The sequence below is a fragment of the Myotis lucifugus genome, unplaced genomic scaffold (assembly GCF_000147115.1).
Source record: "Myotis lucifugus unplaced genomic scaffold, Myoluc2.0 scaffold_194, whole genome shotgun sequence".
In the NCBI taxonomy this organism is placed as follows: Eukaryota; Metazoa; Chordata; class Mammalia; order Chiroptera; family Vespertilionidae; genus Myotis; species Myotis lucifugus.
The window spans coordinates 879,801-904,605 of NW_005871242.1; the positions used below are offsets into that span (position 1 = coordinate 879,801).

General features: G+C 47.3%; 1 protein-coding gene across 3 annotated transcripts in view; it reads right to left on the minus strand.

The window, feature by feature from the left end:
* Nucleotides 1–24,805, minus strand: part of CSGALNACT1 (chondroitin sulfate N-acetylgalactosaminyltransferase 1) — a 252,115-nt gene that overhangs the window by 71,177 nt on the left and 156,133 nt on the right. For all 3 annotated transcript variants that reach the window (XM_023760843.1, XM_023760845.1, XM_023760844.1), the window contains one exon: nucleotides 4,187–5,115. In XM_023760843.1, coding sequence (XP_023616611.1) covers nucleotides 4,187–4,820 — 634 coding nt within the window. In that variant the 5' untranslated portion in view covers nucleotides 4,821–5,115. The remainder of the gene's footprint in view (nucleotides 1–4,186; nucleotides 5,116–24,805) is intronic.

Genomic DNA, 24,805 nt, shown 5'->3' on the forward strand with positions numbered 1-24,805 from the left:
GTCACGGGGTGTTCCTTCGAGGTTATGATGAGACTCAAACAATGGGAGTCAAAGACTCAGTATCTTCACGCCTTGCCTTTGTTCCCCAGGAAGCGCGAAGGCCTGGTTGTAGAGCACAGGAGGTCGGGATTACTGTGCAGACAGCTACTAAGGTTTTACAGCTATTTCTATATCCCCTTGGTTTGAACAACACATCATAGGGTGACCTCAAAACCTTCGATTTCTTGTGGATCATGGCTTGGCTCCATCTTGCCCCCAAATCAAGTCCTCTAGTGTCTGCCCCTCTCTTGCCACAACTAACCCTGAAAAAACTGCAGGAGGGTGAGCTGCAGAGGCTGGTGACAGAAGAGCAACGCCGTGGAGACAGACATTACAAATGCCTCACACAGGATTCACATTACCAGATGTTTGGATTATAAAAGAGGAATAATGTAGAAAGCTAAACTGTTTTATGGGATGACATCAAATGTATGTTTAAAAATATAAAATGAAAGCCAAAAGTTGTGCCACGCAGAGTCTGTGTATCCCACACTGAAGGAATAACTAAACCACAAGCATGGAGAAGGAGTTTCTGTTGACTGGAGGAGATAAACAGTCAGGCTCCTAGGGCACAGGACCTGATCACGTTTTTCTGTTAACTTCATTTCCCAGATGGTTGCAAAAAAAAAATTCATGCAAGAATCCAACATGGAAATCAGTGCCAAAGGAACATCTGGGGAAAAGAAAAAGGAGGCAAATGCTGTTCCCTATTTGTTTTAGAGACCCATAAGAATTAAAGCAACCCTATATAATAAAAGGCTAACATGCAAATCGACCGAACGGTGAACGACCGGTCGCTATGATGCACATTGACCACCAGGGGCAGACACTCAACACAGGAGCTGCCCCCGGGTGGTTAGTGTGCTCCCACAGGGGGAGTGCCGCTCATCCCAGAAGCCAGGCTCACGCTGGTGAGTGCAGCAGCGGTGGCAAGAGCCACTCCTGCCTCTGAGGCAAGCTAAGGACACCTCAGGGGATGTCCAACTACTGGCTTAGGCCTGCTCCCTGCAGGGCTTAGGCTGGGCTGAGGGGACACCCCCCTCCCCCACCCAGTGCACAAATGTCGTGCACTGGGCCTCTAGTATATAATAAATTAGATAGTCATCAAGGTGGTATTCTCCTGCTGCAAGCTTCACAGAATTGTAGAAAGTGGTCACAGTCAGATGGGACTATAAATCGTCTATTTGAATTCCTCCTTTTATGGAGGAAGATCCCACAGGGTAGGTGGGGTGCCCTCAGTCAACCAGCAGAGTGGGCAGCAGAGCACCCTCAGGGATGGCACCTTGGCAAAGCTAAGAAGAAGGGAAGTTAAAGCAGTGCTCTGTGTTTTGCAGAAGGCTGGGGCTGGGTAGGGCCTTGGAAGACACCCAAGTCCAGATGAGGAAACCGAGTCTCAGGGAGCGTAAGGGTGTTGGTCCAAGTCACACAGTTTCCCACGCTCATGTCATCATGCCACCTGCCTCACAGTTAGCTTTAGGTTTTATGTGACTATTATCATCTGGAAGCATTCCAGGGGCTTTTATTATTATTTCTTTAAACACAAACAATCCCCATGTTCATTGTACTAGTTCAGGGTCAGCAAATCTGTGGCCTTCATTTAAAGCTCTGAGAGTCTTGGAACATCCCGCTGGTAACCTAAAATTTTCCCATGGACTTCTAAATTGCTCCAACTTTTGGACTACTAACAACTCCCCAAACACAAACTCAATTTCTCTGAGGTTATGTTTAGAAACCCAAATAAGTTACATTGAAGATATACTTCACCCTTATAAGGTCCTATCACTTGCTCTAACTCGTTGCAGAAAACAGATTTCATATCAGACCTTTCCATGCCCTTCCTTCTCTGTGACTAGGTGTAGATCAGAGAATTGTGATTCAGGATTAAAAAGGTCCTCAAACATAAAACCTAAGTCAGTCCAACTGCCTCTCCGAGGTGGGAATCAGGAGTTATACCCGCCTGCCATGGAGCCATCCGTTAATACTTGTGGTCCCAGGAGTCCCACTTTGTTCTAAAACATCACTATTTGAAAAGCACTCCTTCGTTGAACTTATCAACTTCCTTCGACTAGTGGCGTCTTTCACAAGGCCCCGTTTGCTGAGAACATAAAATATGGCCTCCACAATCTTCTGTGTCAAGAGTGGAAAAATGAAATAAACTGCTTTTTATGATAGTCAAACATGTATCAATACAGGGGTGGGCAAAAGCAGGTTACAGATGTTCGTATGGAAAACAACACAATAAAATTAATCAATAGTAATACAAGATTGAACTCTGTGTTTCACATACTCACAACTGCAGACCTACGTGTACCCGCCCCTGTATATTTAAAGTGCTTGTGCCAATTTTCTCATCCTATGAAAACAGCTGACTAGACTTTCACCAAACGTGGATTGATCCGCTTTGAAATGCAGGCTGTGTGCTGCATGTGAAACCACCATTGCGCAGCTATGATCCCAGTGCCTCTGAGAGAAAGTCAGCCATATCTCAGGGCAAATAAACTCAGGGACAGAGGCCTGCGTCACTACTGATCAAGAACAAGAGCCCTTGTGTATGAAGCTGTCATATCAGAAAAGCAGACGGAGATTTCAAATATGAATGCAGATTAAAGATCAGAAGGGCAAACATTCCAAATTATAGGCACTGATGTGTAATCAAGTTCTTTTGAAATTGCTTTGTATGTGGGCAGCTTCTGTAGCATACTCCAGTGGCAACCAGGATTCACTTTTTAAGGATATTTAATGATTTCCCCAGGGATCAGCTAGCAAGATAATATAGGTGGAAATGTTTCATAAACTCTAAAACTATAAAATCTGATGCTGCATCACCATGATATTTCTAACTCTGAGTGTTCACCATAAGCTTATACTTGCTGCCGAATGTGCTAGGCATTTTTGACACCATATATAAGTGAGTAAAAAAAAAAACTCAACCCTGACACCAAAAGCTTGGTCTTGTAAAAGATTTCTTTACCTGGCTCTAGGTATATGAAAAATGATACTACGGCAAAATTGCATGAATTTATGGTTCACATATAAAGCTGAAAAAAAAATCCTAAGACAGGAAAATGTCCAAAGAAAACAGGCATAAATAACAGTGGGAGGGTTTTTGCTGCAACTGAACAGAGTCCACCTTGCCATGCAGGCTGAGAGATGGTGGCTCACAACCCGCAGGGAGTGGAGCAATGTGGACCCAGCGACATGTCTGGGAAGCTGAATGAACTCTCTCATGAAACAGGGGAAAGAGCTGGATACCCTTGAAGGCACTTCCTCTCCCAAATTATTAGTTGATGTTGAACCACTGACAATGGGAAAACTGACAAGGAAGCTGATACTAATGAGTCTTCCAAGAAACTAGACAAGCTGCTTTCTTCCGAAGTTGGACACAATCAACCACAAATTAATACTAGGTTGTTCTATGTCTATTAAAAAAAAAAATCTCACTCATTCATCTCACTCTATTCCATGTGTCCCTTAGGGCCCATCTATACAATATAACCTGATGGTTAAGGGCATGGCTCAACAAGACTTCCCAGATTCAAATCCTGGCTCTGTCACCTGCTCACTGAGCAACCTTAGGTAATTTACTTCATCTGAACCTCTATTCCCTTATTCACTAATGGGGTCATTATGAGGAAAACGTGAATTAATAAGTAAAAAGTCCCCGGAACAGTGTCTGGCCAATGTAAGTGCTGTCTGACACGTTACTACCCTTCTGTTCTCGGGCCTCACAGCCAGGCCCCATCTCCAGGAGAGAAGTGCCCGTGAGAAGGGATCAATTAAAACTGCCTATCATACTCCTCTGGGGTTTCAAAGTTTTATGTTTACGTTTTGTTTTACGTATTTCTCTTCTTCTTCTTCTTCTTCTTCTTCTTTTTAATGAAAGCAAGAAGTTCTACTTTCTTCTGCCAAAGAACAATGAATCTATCCACTCAATGACTGTGGTTTCCATGAGAAAGTAAGTGGAAACAGATGTTTCTAAAAAATGAAAACCATACTATACAGCACTGGTGTCGCTCACATAAAACTTTCCACCAGCCATCCCCAGAGCCAGCTGCCAGCCCCCCCGCAGCTGTGACCCCCTTGGGTGCCTGGGCCCAGACACCTCTTCCTCTGCTTTCTACCCCAATCCACAAACAAACTTGCCCACCTTCGATGAAATCCGAGGCCGTGTACGGATGCTGGTTTGGGCTGTTCTCTGCAGGGCTGTTGAGGGTCTCCAAGGCTGATTCGATGGCTTCCACCAACTCATCCCGCTTGTCTTTCCTCACGGGTTTCTCCTCAGGGTGGCGGGTCAGGCCCGTCTCCAACTGGTACACCTTCTGCAGGGTGAAACTGTCGAAAGGCACTGCGGCGTACTCGGTGGCCAGCTTGACGCCAGCGTGCACCTCCGCCTTGTCCACCTGTGAGTGCAGGAAGGCCAGCAGGTCGGCCTGGGTTTTCTCGGGAGCGCCCGGCTCAGGGCCCAGGCCCGCGGCATCGCTGGCGTGATACTGTGCGTTCCTGAGCTGCTCGCTCCTCTCCTGCAGCTCCTCCTTGAGCTGTGCGATCTGCCTCTTGAGGCTGCTGATATAGTTGCGGTGCTGCTCCTCCCACTCCTGCAGGGCGGCCTGGTACCCTTCCTTCCCTGTGGGGCCGTTGGCCCTGGGCAGCCCCAGCTGCTCCTCGTTGCCTTTGGGAGTGCAGGCCAACATGTAGAGGACGGAGATGGCACAGCAGAGCAGCACAAGCAAAACCACCACCCGAGAGATCCACGCAAGCAGCCCCCGGCGAACCATCGTCATTCAGGAATCAGCCATGCGTCCAGACCTGGCGACATCCCAGAACCTCAGGGCCCCACGGCAGGGCTTGCCCCGGACTAGACCACGGGAAGCATGTGTTTGGGGCCCCCTGAGCTGCCTTCATCCATTTCTTTCTACAACACGTCTTGTCTCTCCAAGTCAAGCACCATGTGGAACACTTTTTCTACTTCTACAGGACGGTCTTCCAGGCAGAAGCAACGAGTTAGCTGAAACCTCCAAATGTCCACACTCAGACCCATCCTAGCTTCCAAATGTGCAGCAGGTGACAACAGGGGACCTAGGAAGAGACCAAATGACAAAACACTTAATCACGATAATAACACTCTTATGTTCACGATGCCAATCAATGTTCAATGCTTGTGACAGGTGATTAAATACTGTTTGATGTTTGGAAATCATAATGCAAAGATGCATTTGCAGAGCAATGCATATAAATAACAGAGGATACAGAAAAAAAGACTGGAAGGAAATACGGCAAAAATTGAAATCTCTCTGGATGGAAGTATTAATGGTGATTTTTCTGTTTCTCTACATTTTTCTGTATCTTGTAAATTTTCCACAGTGGCACTTATTATTTTGATGGTTAAAAGGGAAAAAGCAAACTTTAATTGACATTTAAAATTGAAGGCAGGGACTTCTCTGGCCAGGTCTGCCCAGGCTACAAAAGGTGAGGCCTGCATGGGCTCGCCAGGGTGCACTCATTCAGGGCAGGGCTCCAAGCTGGCTCAAAGGGTCTTCAAGCTTATGATCAGGAGATAGGGAAGCAACTGGAGGTTCAAATATGCAAATAATCAATGTGGATGATAATATATTCAGAAGGAGTCAGGGGACAGTTGTTCCAGCTAACTCTCCAATTCTGCTTGTGGACAGGAGATGGTGAGTTTACCATAGAAAAGGATGGGGTTGGGAGAAGAACAGAGACCAGATATACTGTCTTCTCAGGACTTAAATCCCAGGCATATTTCCACTCCAGCCTCCAGGAGGAATTCTGTGTCTTGACTCTCATCAGAAATATCCAGAAGGATCGTGGGGCCTTCCATGTGACTACATGCTCTGCCCCTCAACTCCAAATGCCTGTAACATGTGAATCAGCCTGACTTGCCGTTCCCATTTCCCCAGGCATCCCTCCACCCGTCATGGTCATCACTACAACACTGCTTCTTCTGTGTTCTCCCTTCCTCAGTACCTATCTGAGCCAGAAAAAAAAAAGAATGATAAATGGAAAATAGATCAAATAAAATTTATTGTTTAGAGAGATTTTTATAAGATCTTCCTAGATTCATCTTTTTTGGTCACTTCTCTTAAAAAACAAGCTCCCTGGGGGTACCATGTCCTGCCCTTTTTATAAAAATTTGACATTTTCAATAAGCCACAAAAGAAAATATAAATTATTCTTTTAAAAATATATATTATTGATTTCAGAGAGGAAGGGAGAGGGAGCGAGAAATAGAAACATCAATAAAGAGAGAGAATTATTGATCGGCTGTGTCCTGCACACCCCCTGCTGAGGATCAACCCAGCAATCTGGGCATGTGTCCTGTTAGGGAATCGAACTGTGACTTCCTGGTTCATAGGTCAACGTTCAACCGCTGAGCCACGCTGGCCAGGCAATAAGTAAATTATTCTTTACATAGTTTTCACCCAACCCAGAAATCCAGGTTTTGGGCCAATAATCATCTCATTTACTGGCAGCCTGTCACATTTACTGGAAGAAGGGCTCCAGTGAATTAGGAACGTCAGGACCTCTGGGAGAAGAGAGCGATGTTCCTTCTAGCATTCTCTCTATGCTGACACTATAGTAAACAATAAAGGCTCCTTGGCAAGTATGCACCTGCTATATACCATGGCCACACACGAGAGTTCCCCTTTTGTTACCCTGGTGATACAACCCTTACAGATATTATGTTATCAAAATAGTTTATTTCTTAATTTTCCTTAAAAATTCAACGCATAATATTCTCTCCAATATTTCCCTTGGCCTGTGAATTCTCTTTTGTATAACTGAGAATATGCAGTTATTAGTGCTAAGTTTAAAGTGTATTTTAGCCCTGGAAGCCTTTTCTAGCTGATGAAAATCTTGGGATTCATATAATTACTATAACTCTGTGATTAAAAACATCTCAGCTTTGGTATTCAGGCACCTTGCTGATTTTAATGAAATCTCTCAGATGAACTCATTATATCCAAGTATTAAATTACTAGTGAAGACATTATTCTGCCACTTTAAAGACTTTTACTTTAAATGAGTTGTCATTAAAAACAAAATAAGCAAATCAAAAAACAAAAATGAAATACTCAACACAATTTATTGTGTGGCAGAAACACAATCTTTCCAACAGATTTTTTAAATGGAATAATTGTCACATTTGCATAATAAATTGAAATCATGTTGGTTAACTGAAGCAATGTATTAAAACTAAAGAAACTTAAAACTGCACAATAATTATTTTGTTCTGTTCCATAAGGCTCTTTCAACATCTAGTCTGGCTTTTGAAATCCACTAGTATACTTTTCAGAGTTATTTAATACTAGTGACCCGGTGCACAGATTTGTGCACACTGAAAGGAAATGAATTAGAAGGTGGCTGGTAGGCGGGACTGGGTGAGAGTGGGCGGACATGTCCTGGAGCCAACCTCCCTGGCGTCTGAGGAGCGAGCGGGGTCCCTCCAGCAGGTGGGGTCCCTCAGCGTGGCCTGCAGGGTTCAGGCCAAAACCGGCTCTCCAACATCCCCCAAGGGTTCCCGGAGTGGAGAGGGCACTCTACAAAGTTTCTGTCATATAGGGTGTGGAACGCAAACGCAAGTGTGCAGTAAACCAGATTCAGGGCCCATAGTGCCCCAGCAACAACATAACCCACAGCTGAAAGTGTAATCACATGGCCCCGCAAGGAATTTGGCTCCCCCTTCTCTGGTTTCGGGATGCATCACCCTAGAACCACCGCTGCCAAGTCACTGCAGCTGGGCAGCTCCTGCATTGAGAGTCTGCTCCCTGGTGGTCAGTGCGTGTCATAGTGACCGGTCGGACGGTCAGACACTTAGCATATTAGCCTTTTATATATAGAGATAGATTCCATTCTTCAGGATGCAAAAGGAGAAAAAACAGATTTAGAAAGAAATGACTGTTATTTTTTTAAATTTTTTTTAAAAAATATTTTTATTGATTTCAGAGAGGAAGGGAGAGGAAGAGAGAGATAGATACATCAATGATGAGAGAGAATCACTAATCAGCTGCCTCCTGCACGCCTCCCACTGGGGACCAAGCCCGCAACCCAGGCATATGCCCTTGACCGGAACTGAACCCACGACCCTTCAGTTGGCAGGTCAATGCTTTATCCACTGAGCCAAGCTGGCCAGGGCTGCCTTTTTTTAAATGAACAATAAAAACCCACATAAATTACTACCAAAGAGGCAGGAATGAACTTCTCCTTTTACATGTCAGGAGCAGAAACTGTATGTCAGAAACAAAGTTCTGCATCCTTTAACAGATAACATTTTTTCCATGTGTCTAGCAATCTAATCGGTAATCAAAATAGTAACAACTGGGCCGAAACCGGTTTGGCTCAGTGGACAGAGCGTCGGCCTGCAGACTGAAAGGTCCCGGGTTCGATTCCGGTCAAGGGCATGTACCTGGGTTGCGGGCACATCCCCAGTAGGAGATGTGCAGGAGGCAGCTGATCGATGTTTCTCTCTCATCGATGTTTCTAACTCTTTATCTCTCTCCCTTCCTCTCTTTAAAAAATCAATAAAATATATTAAAAAAAATAGTAACAACTGGCCAACCTATAGATACTGGGAGTATCTGTGTGCTGAGGTCAGAAGACTTATCCTTCGGCTGATCCTCGCTTCTACGGAAATGTCAAGTGGCAGCACAGGACGACATTCTTAAGAGCAGATGGTACTTCACCAGCTGTACCACATTGACAATGAGATGCAACCGGACCAAATGAACAGCTCAGCCCCAAAGGCACGGGGCAACCTCTCCCTCTCTCCGCAGAGGTGTCGGGAGAACTAGAGAGTTAACACTTCTAATGTGTTTACAAACCTGCAGAGGGAAGGCACCATGTAATTACCGAGCACTGTTACAAGCTAGAGAAGACACTGAAAATAGAGCTTTATGGGGCCACAGCAGCGTTGTGCTACTATTTTTAAAACTTTACAGATTATAGCTCAGTCTTTGGGGTGGCTGGGGACAGGAAAGGAATGGCGAGCAAGAAGGATCCCCTGTCAATAACCAATTTTAGGACTTTTGGGAGAACAGAGATGCATATTCCTTTTTTAAAAAAAAAAATATATATATATATATGTATATATATATATATATATTCCTTGCCACTTGCCTTTTTAAATGCCCTTCCTTACTCATTGCTTTCCCACTTCCTGTCCTGGCCAAATCCCTGAGGATGGTTCTGTGACGCACCCTGTCCAATACCCTGGATTCATTGAGAACTAAAGGGAACATCCGATCACGATGGTGCTGCTGCCATTCTTACAATCCAGGCCAGGGGTTGCCTAAGGAGTTCACAGCACTTTGTGACACTTTAAGGCAGAGTCTCCAAGACAAGTGGGCCTACATCTAGGGTCCAGCAACGGAGCGGGCTCCTCAGACTCCAGGTGGGAGTCGTCTGCTGGCCCTGACATCCTGCCCAGGCCAGGAAGTGTCCCGGGCGTCCCCCAGCGCTCCACACCGCACAGCACTGACTCAACAACGGGTCACACCACAGTCTGCTTCAGCTAGGACACTGCCATTATTCTATTCATCCTTACTAGCTCCGACTATGTTCTATGCGATGCATAGGAAAGTACAAGAGACGAAAAGATGAACCAGAAACAAATTCCAACATCAGCAAGTTTATAAGCTTATTGGGGAATGAAGGCCTCACCAATAACTATGAGTCCAGAGAGACAAATGCCATTAAAATAGATACAAAGTGTTAATGCCAGTGCTCCTCCCTACTAAATGTATGTGTGCTGAGGGAGGAAGAGGGTTGAGGCGTATAAACAAATACATTTTAAAGTGACATAAGCTTAAAATGAATGTTAGGCATCAGCACCATGTGTTAAAATAAGATAGGCAAGTGGCTATAGATCCTGTGTATCATTTCATCTTAGAGTGGAAGCTCTTCAGAGCATGAAACTAAGATGCTCCAAGTTTGGTCCAGAGTCTAACACTTACCCCAGATGGGGACGGTGGAAATTAGAATTTCTGTGGCCAGAACGGAAGCAGCCAGTAGCATGGGTGTATGCATTTCATTCTACAGGTCCTGGTGAACATTTAGATCAGGAGAGCTGCATACTGTGATGGAGAGCGCCGGGCATGTCTATTAATGTCCACGAGATGCTCAGAGATCTGAAGGACCCCAGGACAAGCCCCGCTGACGAAATGCTGGCAGGGTAGAGACGGTGGTCTCAGGGCGAGACCAGGTCAGGCAGCAGCACGTACTACAAGGACAGGCCTTGTGAGTGATAAAGAAGACGATTCAAGGAGTGGCAATAAAATCTACAAGACACCTCCCCCTGGTGTGCAGGCCCAGCCAAAGGGTTGATGGGGAAAAGAGCCAGGCAGTGTCCACTGGGCCAGGACGTGGTAGACCAAAGCCGAGCGCGGCCGCGGGAGCCTGCCCCACACAATCGGCCCTTTGATGACAAGGGCACAAGCTCACCTTCACTCAAAGGGTGAGCTGTACTAACTGTACTAACAGAACGTAAACCAGGGTCATATCTCCTGAATAAATATACCATCCTGAATGTGTGTGGAGAAGGCATCGTGCAAGGATTCTTACTCAGAGAGTTTTTAAATGCTCTCAAAAATGTACACAAAGCTAACATTGTACTCTTGAGTCAAACACACGGCTTCATTTAGAATTCCCTGCACCGCAGTTTAACTCCTGGGTGCAGGGTGTGGTAGTGGGGTGGTAGCCAGCTTCCACGGGGGCCCTCAGGGATCCCCGCCTCCTAGTCTTCACAACACCGTGCGTTTGCCTCCCACACTGTCCAAGGTGGGGGGAGGGAGGGGCCGAGGGTGGACGGCAATGACCAACATCCTATGGCAGAAGTGGGAGAAACGCTGCACAGTGTAACAGAAGGCAGACCAAAGCCACTGTAAGCGCGTAAAGATCCTCAACTTCTCGGCCCTGCTCCCAGCACACATTATGTGCACAGGCTTTTCTTTTCCATCTGCCTTCTCTTAAAGGAAGTGAGTATATACGACCCACTCCTGCCGAGGCTTTGTGGAGTTCGCAATAATCCGCCTCTTGAACACACATTAGTAGTTTAGGGCTGAGGACTTGCAAAGCAGTAAAAATAGTCGGAGAATGAGTATGACAAGAGCTCTCCATCTCCCTACGCCACATCCACGGGGGAGCTTTAGGGCAGGGTTTCCCAGCTATCACAGCTCTTCCTGGAACTCAGGTTTCTTTCTTCTTATCATTATTATTTTGTTAAATCGATCGGGGGAACGCTGGTTAATCACACGATATAAATTTCAGGTGTACAACTTTACAATACGATATCTGTATTCTCTATCGTCAGATTTCCTTTCCCCATGGAGTCTTCAGCTAGCATGTAGTCCTGTGCCGCGTGCTTCATCCTCAGGTGTGTCCTGGTAGCAACTGCAAAGCTGAAGCAAGGTTAGCAGACCCGTGTTACTGTCTACACATGAAGAGGTGCTAAAGCCACACCCCACAGAAGGGACAGGGCTGTCACACAAAGTCAGCAAACGACCAGCGTGTCGGATTGGCTGCGAGAACCTGAAGCGTCCCCAACCGGCCCCAGCGCTGACACCAGACCATCTGGCCCGACCCGAGGCTCAGCCTCACACAGAAAGGGATCCGTGCGGGTGGGGTGCAGCCGAGGATAGCCCAGCAGTTTTGCTGCTTCCCTCCTCTGGCCTTGGCAATCAAGATAAAATATGTTCAACATAAACAGCACATGCGAGGCACTAACTAGCTTCTGAACAAGTCCCTATATGGAATTCATTCATTTACAGGTTACACACAAGTTTTACAGTATGGCTGTCTTACGTAGTCACAGAACAATACCCTATAATAATGACGTGTAAATTTTGTAAATGTTTTCTCACCCTGAGGACCATCCTGGGCACCCCAGGGACCCTGCCCCAGGCTCCCACTAACCCGACTTCCCTGACTGTGCTCCAGGTTTCCACGGGACAGACGCAGCCACAGCGATTCCAGAGCCCCAGCCCCAGGCTCCTGCCTCGCTGCCTGCTCCTCGGGGTGACTTTCCTGCCTCTGGATCCCTCTGACTCCATGCCAGGGTCCCCAACACCTGCGGCCAGGCCACACGTCCAGACCACGTCCAGGCCACTGCCAGGCCCCTGTAGGAACACGCTTCCCTCCCTTCCTAACCCGCAGGACTTCGACGTGGCCGTCAAAACGGCCCTCGAGGGACTTCTCTGTGAGGTCCTCCCTCTGACTGGGCTCTGAGCTCCAGGGACCAGCATGGAGCAACCCCCCTAAACAGGCCTGATCACTTCTCTGTCGGAAATGCCCTGGGTGAGAGGTGGGCCTCTCCACCGCCCTCCGTTCCACACTGGCCTCCTGAAGGAATCATTCTGATTCCTTTCTCTTTACTTTGCAGCAGGAAAAGGGAAATGTGACAAAAAGAAACTGGGGTCCGCTCCTCAGAACTCGAAGACACAGAAATGAATTACAACCCCACATGCCCAAAAGGCAGGGAACAGCTCCAAACCCTCCTTTGTTTTTATGTTGGTTGTTAATTGTTGGCGAACTTCTGTGGGGAAGACTTGATAGGGAGGGTCTTCCTGAATATGCATAGATTTCCCACCCCCACCCACACCCCCTTACCCCCAGCACCCCCTTCTCCTCTGCCACCTCCAACCTTGTTTCAGGAAGGACCTCAGGCAGGCAGTCGGCATAGGAGGCGGGCCTGCAGGTGGAGTGAAAAGAGAAGGCACTCAAAGCAACATAGGCCCTAGCCAGTTTGGCTCAGTGGATAGCGTGTCGGCCTGCCAACTAAAGGGTCCCGGGTTCAGTTTTGGTCAAGGGTACATACCTCGGTTGCAGGCTCCTCCCTGGCCCGGCCCTGGTCAGGGCACGGCAGGAGGCAACCAATCAATGTGTTTCTCTCTGTCTTTCCCTCTCTCTTCCACTCTCCGTAAAAATTAATGGAAAAATATCCTTGAGTGAGGATTAACCAAAAAAAAAATCAACTTAGAATATGGAGCATCATGAGCCCTTTCCAGGCAGGAAGGTGTCTCAGGCACAACGCGGGGCTGAGTCAGCTGCCCAAAGTCCACAGAGAGACCGGGGCTCGGTCCGCCGGGCTCTGGCTCTGTGGCTGGGGAGCCGCCCTGCATGGCCAAGTGAGAGCCCCTCGAAAGCAGCCTTCCTACACCCTCCTGTTGCTCACAATTACAGCCACTGAGTGAGCATTTACTTCAGGCCAGACATCATAGTCAGCACTTATGAACATTATCTCATTTAATCCCCCAAACAATCCCATGGGCTGAGTCTCATTATCCCCATTAGAGATAAGGAAACTGAGGCTTAGAGCAGTGAGGTAATTTGCCCACGGCTCACAGCTGGCAAGTAGCCAAACCTGTGTTTAAATCCAGCTCAGTCTGATGCTAAAGCCCTGCTCTTACCCACGAGGCTATACTGTTCATCACCCTTAATGATCCTGATAAAAGCTGACGTGTCATTCCGCACCCACCGGGTCCACTTTTTCTTGCTTCTGAACTCACCATGAGTCTTCGCATTTATGAGCCTGCCCGCCCCTGAGATGTGGCACTAAGCACTGTTTCTCTCTCTATAACTTTTGCCTCCCCAGCGAGCTGTGCTCTGCATTCCCACACCCCTCACCGCTGTGCACGCTCGCACTGTTCCTGGAAAGAACGCTGATCCCGCTGTGCCCAGGGCAGGCCTTGCTGTGGCCCCACGGCGGGGCGGGGACAGGGCTCCTCTCCGCAGTCAGGGGCTTCTGAGCAGTTGCCAGGAGCTTATCCCCACATCTCAGGTTGAAGACAGCGCAACTAAAAAGCATCCTGGCAAATGAAGTCTTTAACCCACGGAGAGATGGTCTTCTTTGACAGGAAAAAAGAGAACATCTCTAGGTCAGTTAAGATGCTGGCTGGCATCACCACGAATTCTCCTGCCAAACACGGAGTCCTCGCTCTTTCCTCCAGAGCGTGACCAATGAGAGGCCCGTGCACTGGCTGGTACCACATGTCAACTCCCACACCACGCTCAAGTGCAGGCAGCTCAGCCCTGACACCGAGCCGACTGGGGAGGCCCGCCTCCAGGGAGAGCAGGTCCCAGGTCACGCAGCCCAATGCAGCTTCTAGGGAAATGCACACTGTTAATTAACAAGGAGGGGACTAATTAAAAGGGAGCAGTGCTCTGCAGCCAAGCGCCTTCTGGCTAAGCAATAAGCACGGGGCCCTGGGCAGAGGCCAGGTGGAGAGCTGAGTGGCACCAGCTCCGAGGTGAGGGCAGAAGGATGAATGAATCACAGCACACTGTGCCGTGAAGGCTGAGGTGGCTTCAGGTGACAGGGCCTCAACTTCACTGCAGTGAAGGCAGCACAGGGAGGACTAACGGAGGCCCCTCCTTCCTCATGGGATGATCCATTCCCCTTATTAGCAAACAGAGGGGGAGAGGAAGAGAGAAACAACGTTTACCACATGTGTGTACCATGTACCGAGCAATGGTTTTAAAACATCTCTAAACACAGAACTCCCAGAACAAAGCATTATGGAAAGCCTCATTCAGTCACAGCTAAAGGTTACAATGCTCACTTGGGGTCAAAGTCAGTCAGTCACCTGGTGTCCTTTCGGACAGATCACCCAAAAGAGGGAGCTCCACCGAGGACCCTCAGGGAATCCCTAGACCTCATGCATTACCTGCTGTGGCACCTAAACCTCCTGTGAATGGCTGATCCCTATTCTCCACAACGAGGACACTACGGTTTGGGGAGGCCAGGTGACCTACCCACATAGGCAGCAGCCCTCCACAGCCCCAAACACAACTGCAGTCATCTACTCGATCAACCTGACATTTCAGAGGGCAGACAGAGCCACACAACATGAACACAGTTCCAACCAGGGAGGCAGCGCCCACAAGCAGAGCCACCGGAAAAGAGCAGGATAACTGAGAAGACACGCAGCAGGGAAAGCCTCCGAAAACGGACAAAACAGCCTCTGAAGAGAACCAGAATGCAGACACCAGTCTTTTAAAAAAGTGCAAAGGGGGCTCCGGCTTGCAGGCGGGAGTTGAGGGGTGCGCCCAGCACTCTGCCCTCTCCATTGTGGCCCCGGGTGACACTCTGCTTTATGACCCTCGGAGCTGGGCAAAGCTGTTATATCTCTCACACTGTGGTCACCTCAGGCTGGCCTGTGCTGCCCTCTCCCAGGGGTGTCACTCTAGCCCCTTCACCCCAACCCTGGGCATCAGTCAGCACGCTGCATGAGTTGTCCCGCCCCAGACTTCATGAAAGAAGAGAGTGAGCACAGCGGAGTCTCCAGCCCCAGCCTCGAGGCCAAAGGACCAATCCCTGGAAACATCTGGACGCGAGGTGTTGACGCCCTCGCTCGTGAGCCGTTGTGTGTTTTGCTGGCGTGTTTAAGTGAGAAGGGCTAAGAAGGAAACTGCTCCTTTGAGTCCAGACAAAATACACAACGTAGCTGCTCTCACTCCCCTTTTCCTTCCCCACCTACAAGGAAGACATCAGCACACGAACAGGGGCTTTCTTTAGAAAGTGGTCATTAGACAACAGGGCTAGGGAAAGCACGGATCGTGCAGGTTATTTTAGAAACCCCAGGAAGCTGGAGCGGCCAAGCCTTCTCTCTCTGTGCCGTCTGAGTGTGGAAACAGAGCCAGTAACACAGAAAAAAATTAACAGGGGGATGCCCACTGTTACATAAATGCAAGATGCCCCCCATTATGTAAATAAAAATTACATAATTATTATTTTTCACAAAAAAACTAAAGCTGATTGCAGGCCATATCGTGAAGGCTCTGGTTCCGGCCCACCACGCCTCCAGCCCCTCCCCAGGGTTCCCTACCCTTTCCTCAGGTCTGCACTTCCAGCACCTGGGCCAAGCCTGCCTGTAGTCAGCTATCCCTGCTAGGCAGTTAACTGATTATTAAAGGATTCACTAAAAACATTTTAAGATATTAGTCCTCTAAAGAAATTTATCTGCAGCCCTGGCCAGGTGGCCCAGTTGATTGGAGCATCGTCCCATACACCCAAACCTTGTGGGTTCGATTCCCCGTCAGGGCACTAACCTACATTGCAGTTTAGATCCCTGGCCGGAGTGTGCACAGGAGGCAACCGATTGATGTTTCTCTCTCTCTCTCTCTCCCTCTCTTTCGCTCTCTTTCTAAAAATCAATAAACATATCCTCGGGTGAGGATTTAAAAAAATGTATCTGCAATAGACATTGTCCTATTTCTACTCAAGACAGATGGCACCGAGTACTTATTTAATCCAAGTTTGTTGTATAGTTTAATGCCATTTAACAGTCCACTAACACGTTCACTCTGCATCACTCTTAAAATATCCCATGTTCTGTAAACTTTCACCTTCCTGTCTAAGACCCTACTCTACCTGCATCTTCCTCCTACTTCTCCGGTGTCTCCTATGAGGCAGGTTCTAGTAATACCACACCCATTTGCAGATAAGGACATTTAGGCAGATACTAGTCACCTGCCCAAGTCACCCAGCAACGAATCGACGACACTGGGTTTCTAATCCAGGGAGTGTCTCTGTTGTCTGTGCTCTTGATCACTATGCCGCCCTGTTTCTCTGTCATTTTCTACGAGCTGTGACAGAGGTGTGTTCGTTGTAAAGGGAAAGCACAGAGATAGGTAAGGTTGACCTGGGAACACACAGGTCAGAGTGTCAGGGCAGGAGGGGAGCTGGGACAGATTTTAGAGCAAAGGGCCCTGTAGGGAGGAGAGCTCTCGCCAGAACCCAACCAATGCTGGCACCGATCTCAGACTTCCAGCTTCCAGAACCATGAGAAATAAATGTTTGTTATTTAAGCCACCAGTCGATGTCATTTTATACTAGCAGCCTGCGCTGACTACAACAGGCCTTTACATCATGGCAGGGAATTTAACTTTTATTCTCTAGGTGATGGTTATCCAGTTTTGAAACAAGAGAGTCACAGGACCAAGAATGAATGTTAGCCAGGAATTAATGAATGGGCAGTGCTGAGATGGACTGGGGAAGGACCAGCAGCAGGGAGCCAGGTAAGAGGCCACTGCGCCACCTCCGTGCTCTAAATAAGGGACGCGGAGGCCACGGTGCTAAGTGGAGGGGTGCATTCAGGAACTCTTTCTGGACTTGGAGACCATTCAGATGAGGGGGAGAAAGAGAGCGTCCATTGAGAACGAGGCCCCGGGTTTAGCTTGTGTGACTCAGAGGAAGAGCTACCACTGAAAAGGAACACACACAGGAGAAGGTTTAGCAGAAAGACGAGTTTGGTTTCAGACACGCCAACTTGGCGCTGCCTGTGGGAATGGCCGGTGGGGGGAGGACTTGGGAAGGAAGGCTCTGTCTGCCGTCTTCACATCTGCATAGCAAGCGCTGGCTCTGCAGTGCCTGCACCTGGTAAGACTTCACATTCAATCTGCTCTGACTCTGTAGGGCTTTCGGGACTGGTATCTCCCATTGTCTTACTGGGATATTCATAGTTCAGTGGCTGAGAGCACAGGTTCTGGGGTGCAGCCCATTTGAATCCTGAAGTTATGTGACTTCTCTTGTGTCCCGAACACAGGGAGCATGGAGGCCTATCTCATACGGTCCCTGTGACCAGTAAATGAGACAGTGTGTGAGGTGCTCAGCACAGTGTCCGCCGCAAAGGTGATATGCAACCAACGTGAGCCCAAACCGTACCCGAGAGACACGCCTGGCATTCATGTTGTTTCACTGATGAGAAAAATTAACCACGGAGAAATAGCTGATGTGCAGACCAAGTTACGAAGCTGGTTCAGAGCGCAGTCAGAACCAGAACCCACAACTCTACACTCCCAGGCTCTTGCCTCTCATTTTAAACCAAAGTACCTCTCTCCTATCCTTATCATCCCACAACGCCCAGTTTATTTCTGAAAAGAAAACAGTCGTGTAGTGGAAAGTTCTCCCCAAACTGCCCTTTAAACAAAGAGGGACCGATCTCACAGGGGTTGCCGGGAGATCTTTAAAAGACAACTGCATGGTCCTAGCCGGTTTGGCTCAGTGGATAGAGCGTCGTCCTGCGCACTGAAGTGTCCCAGGTTCGATTCCGGTCAAGGACACATGCCCAAGTTTCGTGCTTGATCCCCAGTAGGGGGCGTGCAGGAGGTAGCCATTCAATGATTCTGGCTTATCGTTGATGTTTCCATCTCTCTTTCCCTCTCCCTTCCTCTCTGAAATCAATTTTAAAAAAATATTTTTAAGTAAGTAAATAAATAAAAGACAACTGCATGTAAAAGGCTCCACTTAGTGCCCCCCCAAACAGTGGAAGAGTACAGGGGTGGCTTTCTGTATGTGTTCTCGACACCATTTGGGTCTCGGGATGCTATATTTCACAGCTGTAGACGTGAGACTGCAAGCAGTAAGCAAACTTTTGTGACCAGAGCTCTGACCCCTCAGGCCCTGCCAAGTCACCATGAAAAGCATGGCAGATACTATTAGGGAGAAATCTCAGAACCTCCTAAGGTCTTTTTGAAATGCGTTTCCCAGAACACGGCGTTCTCATTTCAGCTGCCAGCACTAGAGATATTCCCGGGGCACAAAAGAAAGTTAAAGCAACCAGAGAAGCTGCTTCCCAAAATAAGGCTCCGAGATGTCTCCGGTAAGAGGCGTTCCTTCAGCTCCTCTTCTGCCTGCACCTCATTATCCTGATACAGAACAGCTCTCGGTTCAAAGCTGCCGGGACGGGCATAAGATGCCTCTTCCTGGAAGATAAATTGGAATAGCATCCTTTGGGGTGCTCCAGATTGAATCTGCAATCATTGCTAAAGTTACTGCGATTGTACTAGACCAGCAGTTATCAACATGTGGGTCGCGACCCCTTTGGGGGTCGAACGACCCTTTCACAGGGGTCGCCTAAGACCATCCTGCATATCAGATATTTACATTATGATTCATAACAGTAGCAACATTACAGTTATGAAGTAGCAACGAAAATAATTTTATGGCTGGGTCACAACATGAGGAACTGTATTTAAAGGGCCAGAAGGTTGAGAACCACTGTACTAGACAGTCTGCAAGGAACAAAACAAACACAGGTTCCATCCCACGCCACAAGGACGAGGGCCCCCACTGCAGCAGCCCCTGTGGGAGAGGAGCAGGGGTTCGACACCACCCCCTCTGTTCACGGCCAAGGTGGCATATGAGGCGGACTCCCCTGAGAAGCACGTACTCCATAGTAACATGAACACGGGAAATAACTTTTCTGAAATTCAGCAATGATATTACAATGAACATGACTTTTATCCACCCAGCCACCAAATACGTACTGAACGCTTATTATGTGAAAGGGACCCTATCAGTTTCAGTAGGGGATAAAGAGAAGAGACAAAGTCCCTGTCCTCACAAAGGTAGCGGGCAGTGGGAGGGACAGGTATAAAAGTAACTATGATGCCAGGGGAACGTGATCAATCATCCTATATAATAAAAGCCCAGTGACCGAATGGCAGAACAACCAGAATGACCAGTCGACCAGTTGCTATGACGCCCACTGACTACCAGGGGGCAGGCGCTCAACGCAGGAGCTGCTCCCTGGTGGTCAGTGCACTCCCGCAGCGGGAGCAGCCGCTCAGAGGGCGGGTCCACAGCCGCTCGGCTGACCGGGGTGAGCAGCGCTCCCACAGCGGGCCAATCCCTGCAGGCCACGCCCCCCACCAGTGCACGAATCTTGTGCAATGGGCCTCTAATTAGGAATATAAACAAAATGCTACTGTAGTTCAGAGGAGAAAATGAGTGTTCTGGTTGGAAGGACACCAGAAGTTTCAGGTCAACCTTTCAAGGTGGGTCTTCTTTATTAGGTAGAGATGGAAACACTTGGGCAAAGCCCTAAATGATGATGGATATAAAATATGCAGCAGATTTCATTAAGGTTTTCCACTCCGACTCCAATTCCACTACTAAGGATGCATATTGTCTAACTAAAAAAGGGGGGAAATGGAGAACTCTAAAAATTCACCATTGTATGGACAGTGTCTATTTTCTTTCTCTAGCTATGTTTCTGGTCTGTGTCGGTTAGTATGCAAACCTTTTTCTCATGCCCCAGGGCAGGTGAAGATGCAACAGACCTTGTCACAGTCCTTATTAATTATTTTAATATCAGCTCCCTCTATACACTAGAAAGAAGAGTTGGAGTTTTGTGTGGGGGTTTTTTTTCTTGAAATCAAGCTAATGGTCTCAAGACTGATGTAAATGCAATTATCCTTGGAGCAGCGCATCTAAGGGGGGCTCAGCCTGTAATGAGCTTTGCTTTATCTCTATTAAAAGCCTATAATGAGATAAGATTTTTAAGGAGTTGCCTTCGCTACAGAGGGCTGATACTGTTGCTTGCCAACCCTTAGCAGATGTTTACTGCCAACTTTCTGGCTCAGTGATAGGACTGACATAAGCAAAAACATAACAAAACAGCGCAAAGGATAATACCTTTGTCAACATTCCACAATCTCAGCTGAAGAATCAGACCAACGATGCTGAAAAGAAAAAAAGGAGGCCATTCCCACCGCAGTCACTTATACACCAGCACACCGGCTCTGAGAAGCGACCAAGGGAACCTAGAAACCTTGGGAAACACAAAGGAACCGCACCTTCGGGCCTCAGCATCGCATGTCATGTAGTGCCTCACTGCCTCTTTTTCTCTAGCACAGCGGTTCTCAACCTGGGGGTCGAACGACCCTTTCACAGGGGTCGCCTAAGACCATCGGAAAACACATATTGAATATATAATTACATATTGTTTTTGTGATTAATCACTATGCTTTAATTATGTTCAATTTGTAACAATGAAAATACATCCTGCATATCAGATATTTACATGACGATTCATAACAGTAGCAAAATTACAGTTATGGAGTAGCAACGAAAATAATTTTATGGTTGGGGGTCACCACAACATGAGGAGCTGTATTAAAGGTCGCGGCATTAGGAAGGTTGAGAACCACTGCTCTAGCAAGTCAGAAAAGCAGGCAAGGCCCTTCCGTTTATGCTGTTTGCCTCACTTCTTGCCAGGCCAAGGTCTCCTTCCAGGGAACACAGTCTCAGTTGCAAAGCTGACCAAAAAGCAACGTCAATTTTCTTTAAACAAGTGTGAAAATAAATGCTTTGCAGAGTAAAAACTACAACACTCACAATGAGGAGGAGGAGGGGGTCGCCGGAGGGGGCGGTATTATCACTGCTTTTATCTTCATTACCACTGGCATGAAGAACCTGCAGACATTTCCAAGGGATATCACTTGAGGTAACCAAATTAGGAAGTGAAAATCAAGAAAAATAAATCCTTGTTTACCAAGGAATTGCAGTTCAAGCCTGAAGCTGGTCTCAGACCATGGACACCTGCCTCTCCCTCCCAGCTTTCTCCTGCTGGCTCCCTAATGGCAGAGCCTCCTCCCCATCCTACCCCTCCTCCCCCCCGCGCCCCCCCCCCCCAACACACACACACACACTGCCCATCCCTACCTGAGGCCAGGTGTGTTCTGAGGCCTTCCCCGTAGAGCCCTGCCCAGGCAGCTGCACTCAGCTTTCCCTCAGAGACAGGGCGGGCAGCTGGCAGAGGCTGCTCAGTGTGTGGTCCAGCCCACAGAGGTGAGCAGAGACCCCGCTAAGCCTCGCTCACAAAGGTGCAGTAACTGGCCCGGGGGAAGATGCCAAGTGGGAGCGGGGCCAGAGCAGCCAGCCCTGGGAGGGCTGAGTCACAGGAAGGCCCAGAGCCACAGGTCCACAGCCTGAGCGCCTGTCAGCGCCAGACGGGTGAGGCCAGAGCGTCTCCTCTCCCCCGCCCCTGGAGGGGCTCCCATCAGGGCCCACCAATGCTGCTCACTGTCCAATCCCACCTCCCACCCACCTTTCTGCCCCCCAAATCCAATGGGTTCCCAACTGGGCCCTGGGAGGCAGGAGCCTGGTTCCTCCCAGAGTCTTGTATCCCTTAACTGGGAGGTAGGACAGCCATTATTTAAGGACTCTTAACTTTAAGCTTGCAGATAAATTTGAGATATATAGATTAAAATTATAGAAAAACCAAAATATACTTATTTGACTGATAGTACTTAAACTCAATGTCAGTCAATCAGAAATAAAAACCATTTCTGAAAATATCTTGGAATTTAATAGGAAAAAAAAGACTGTACTTTATAAACTTCCATCTAGATACTACTTGTCTGAAGTATATCTTGAGTAAAGTAAAATATAACCAGATTTTAAAAATACTTGGATTACTCTTTTCCACATTAAAATGATCAAAGCTTAGTGGTCACTCTAGGACTGGACAAAATGCTAGCAAAGTCTTTAGACAACAAGCAGTTCAACAGACATCTACTGAATAGTCATGACGTGCCAAGTCTAGCTTGAGGTATTAGATATCTGTATCTATCTGGGTGTAGATATAGATTTATATCTATATGACCATACTTAGATATACATATAGATATAAGTATAGACTAAGTATAGATATATAGACCTAGATATACCCCAAGATGTAAAGATGCATTAGAACTCCTGCCGTCAAGGAGTTTCAAGTATCGTGAAGGAGACAGACACATAAATAGAGAAATCAATGAGTCAATTGCTATGACGGAGGAGCAAAAGGTAACAAGAGGCTGACATAGAGGTAGGGCATTCAACCCAACCTCAAGGGTTCAGAAAAGGGTTGCAGCAGGAGGTGACACCTGAGTTAGGTCTGGAAGGCATTTGGCAAGGAAGAGAAAGAAATCACCAAATGGCAGGGCTTGGAAGCGTGCAGCCGCACCGTGCAGGCAGACGTGGTGGCTGGAGGATCAGGCTGCGGGGAACCTGGGACGTTGAATTTAGGGAGGAGGTTAGGAATGCTGACCTTGGACATGCATCAAGATGAAGTGCCTCTGAAACATTCAGGTGGAGGTGGTGAACAAGCATGTCAGAGAGGAAGTCTAGCCTAGAAATAAAAATTCAAGGTCATCAGCCTATCGATGGTAATCACACCACTCGACAGAATGAGACAACTGAGGGAGAGTATAAAGAGAGAAGAAATTCTGGTTCTGAGTCTGTAGGAACTCCCAGCACTGAATGGCCAGGAAATGGAGATGAGCCTGCAAAGGAGACGGAGAAGGAACTTTCAGAGTTCCAAATTCACTATACTGTTATGAACTTGGAGACAAAGACCCTCAGCGGTTTCAACGTAAGCACTCCCAGCGCTATTATCCAAGACTGAGTAGGTACCCAAACCGTATTCTCCAAATTAATCTGGTCACAAAGCTGATATTTTGGCCTCCTCTGCCTGAATACAGTTCCTCAATCTTGTTCAGAACTATAAAGAAAGAAAAAAAAGAAAGCAACCCCTGACATTCAGAAGCTGCTGTGACATCCACAGCAAAGACATACATTCTATTAGACATCATAACTATCTGAAACCAGCCTCCAACAAGGTTATTCTGAGACCACGATAAAAAGGGACAAAATAAGGGCATGACATAATTTTATCTAATCAACACAAAAACAACATCAGGGTGTCACCCCCAAAATAACAAACACCTCCTTTCTTGGCCAAAACGAATGACTGTTACCTCTTTCCCAGTTATAACTTTATCCTCATTCTAGCCCTCCCCCATACATAAGATATATTGGCAACCTAGTCAGAGAATTGACCCTGCTTTCTGACAGCATCCGGTCTAGAGCAAATCTCCCCTTCCTAAGACCCTCCTGCATATCATCCAACTAAAACCCAAATCCGAATAACAGGTTCTCTCTAACATCCTCACTGAGACACCCTGTGATTCACCACGGTGTGTGTTCTGCCTCGCAGCAATGAGGAATAAACCCAGCACGTCCAAATACTGTGCTCCTGGTGGTTTCTGGTTAGAGGGAAGTGACAAAACTCAGCTGTAGAAGATAAATATATTGAACCCCTGCAGCCCCACAAACATCAAGGTCAGGATGGTAGTTACTGGTTTGTTAGAGGGGAGAAGTTGAGTGTGATGGGAGGGGTACAGAGTTTTTGGAAACTCTAAGGAAATAGGTGATAACATTGTTAAGATGTTGTTTCTCCAACATATGGGGTTGTCACATTTTTAATAAAATGGTTAAGTCTGAAATTTTTTTAACAATATACCTTTAAGAAGAAGGATGCAAAATAAACAATAACAGCAGAGGCCGCTGAGAAATCAAGTTAGCTAAGAACTGAGAAAACACCTCTGAGTTGAACATGGAGGTCATTGGTAACTTAGAGAATAACTCTTAGTGGATTGATGGGTGTAAATGGCAGATTAGAGTGAATTAAAGTGTGGGAAGAAAATTGAGACAATATAAATTTTTTCCCCAAAAAAGTTTAGTTGCAAGGAGAAGAGTGAGAGAGTACTAGTTGGAAAGGCACGCAATAGGAGAGAAGCCCATGACCTCCTCAGAAGTGGTGAGACGTATGGGCTTCAGCTCTAGACAGGTGACAAGTGGCTGGGAGATAAATCAAGAAGAGGACCCTGTATCCTGCTGTTGCATTTGACCTTGGGATTTGGGCTGTGAGTAACATTTAACTGATCACCACTGCAACCACCCTTCCCCATCACTGACTACCAAGTATCAAGAATAGGAATCAGTGGAAAGATGGTAAAGGAAAATGGTACTTGTGTACTACAAACCCAGACCCAAACTCATAACATCTGCAACTCTTTCCCTAATGAACACACATAAGTAATAGACTTTGCATTTAGAGTTTAGTTTCTATTTTACAAATTATAATCATCGCAATATGTAACTTTACTATAACCAGCTACTATCTCTGCTCCAAAAACTGTGACC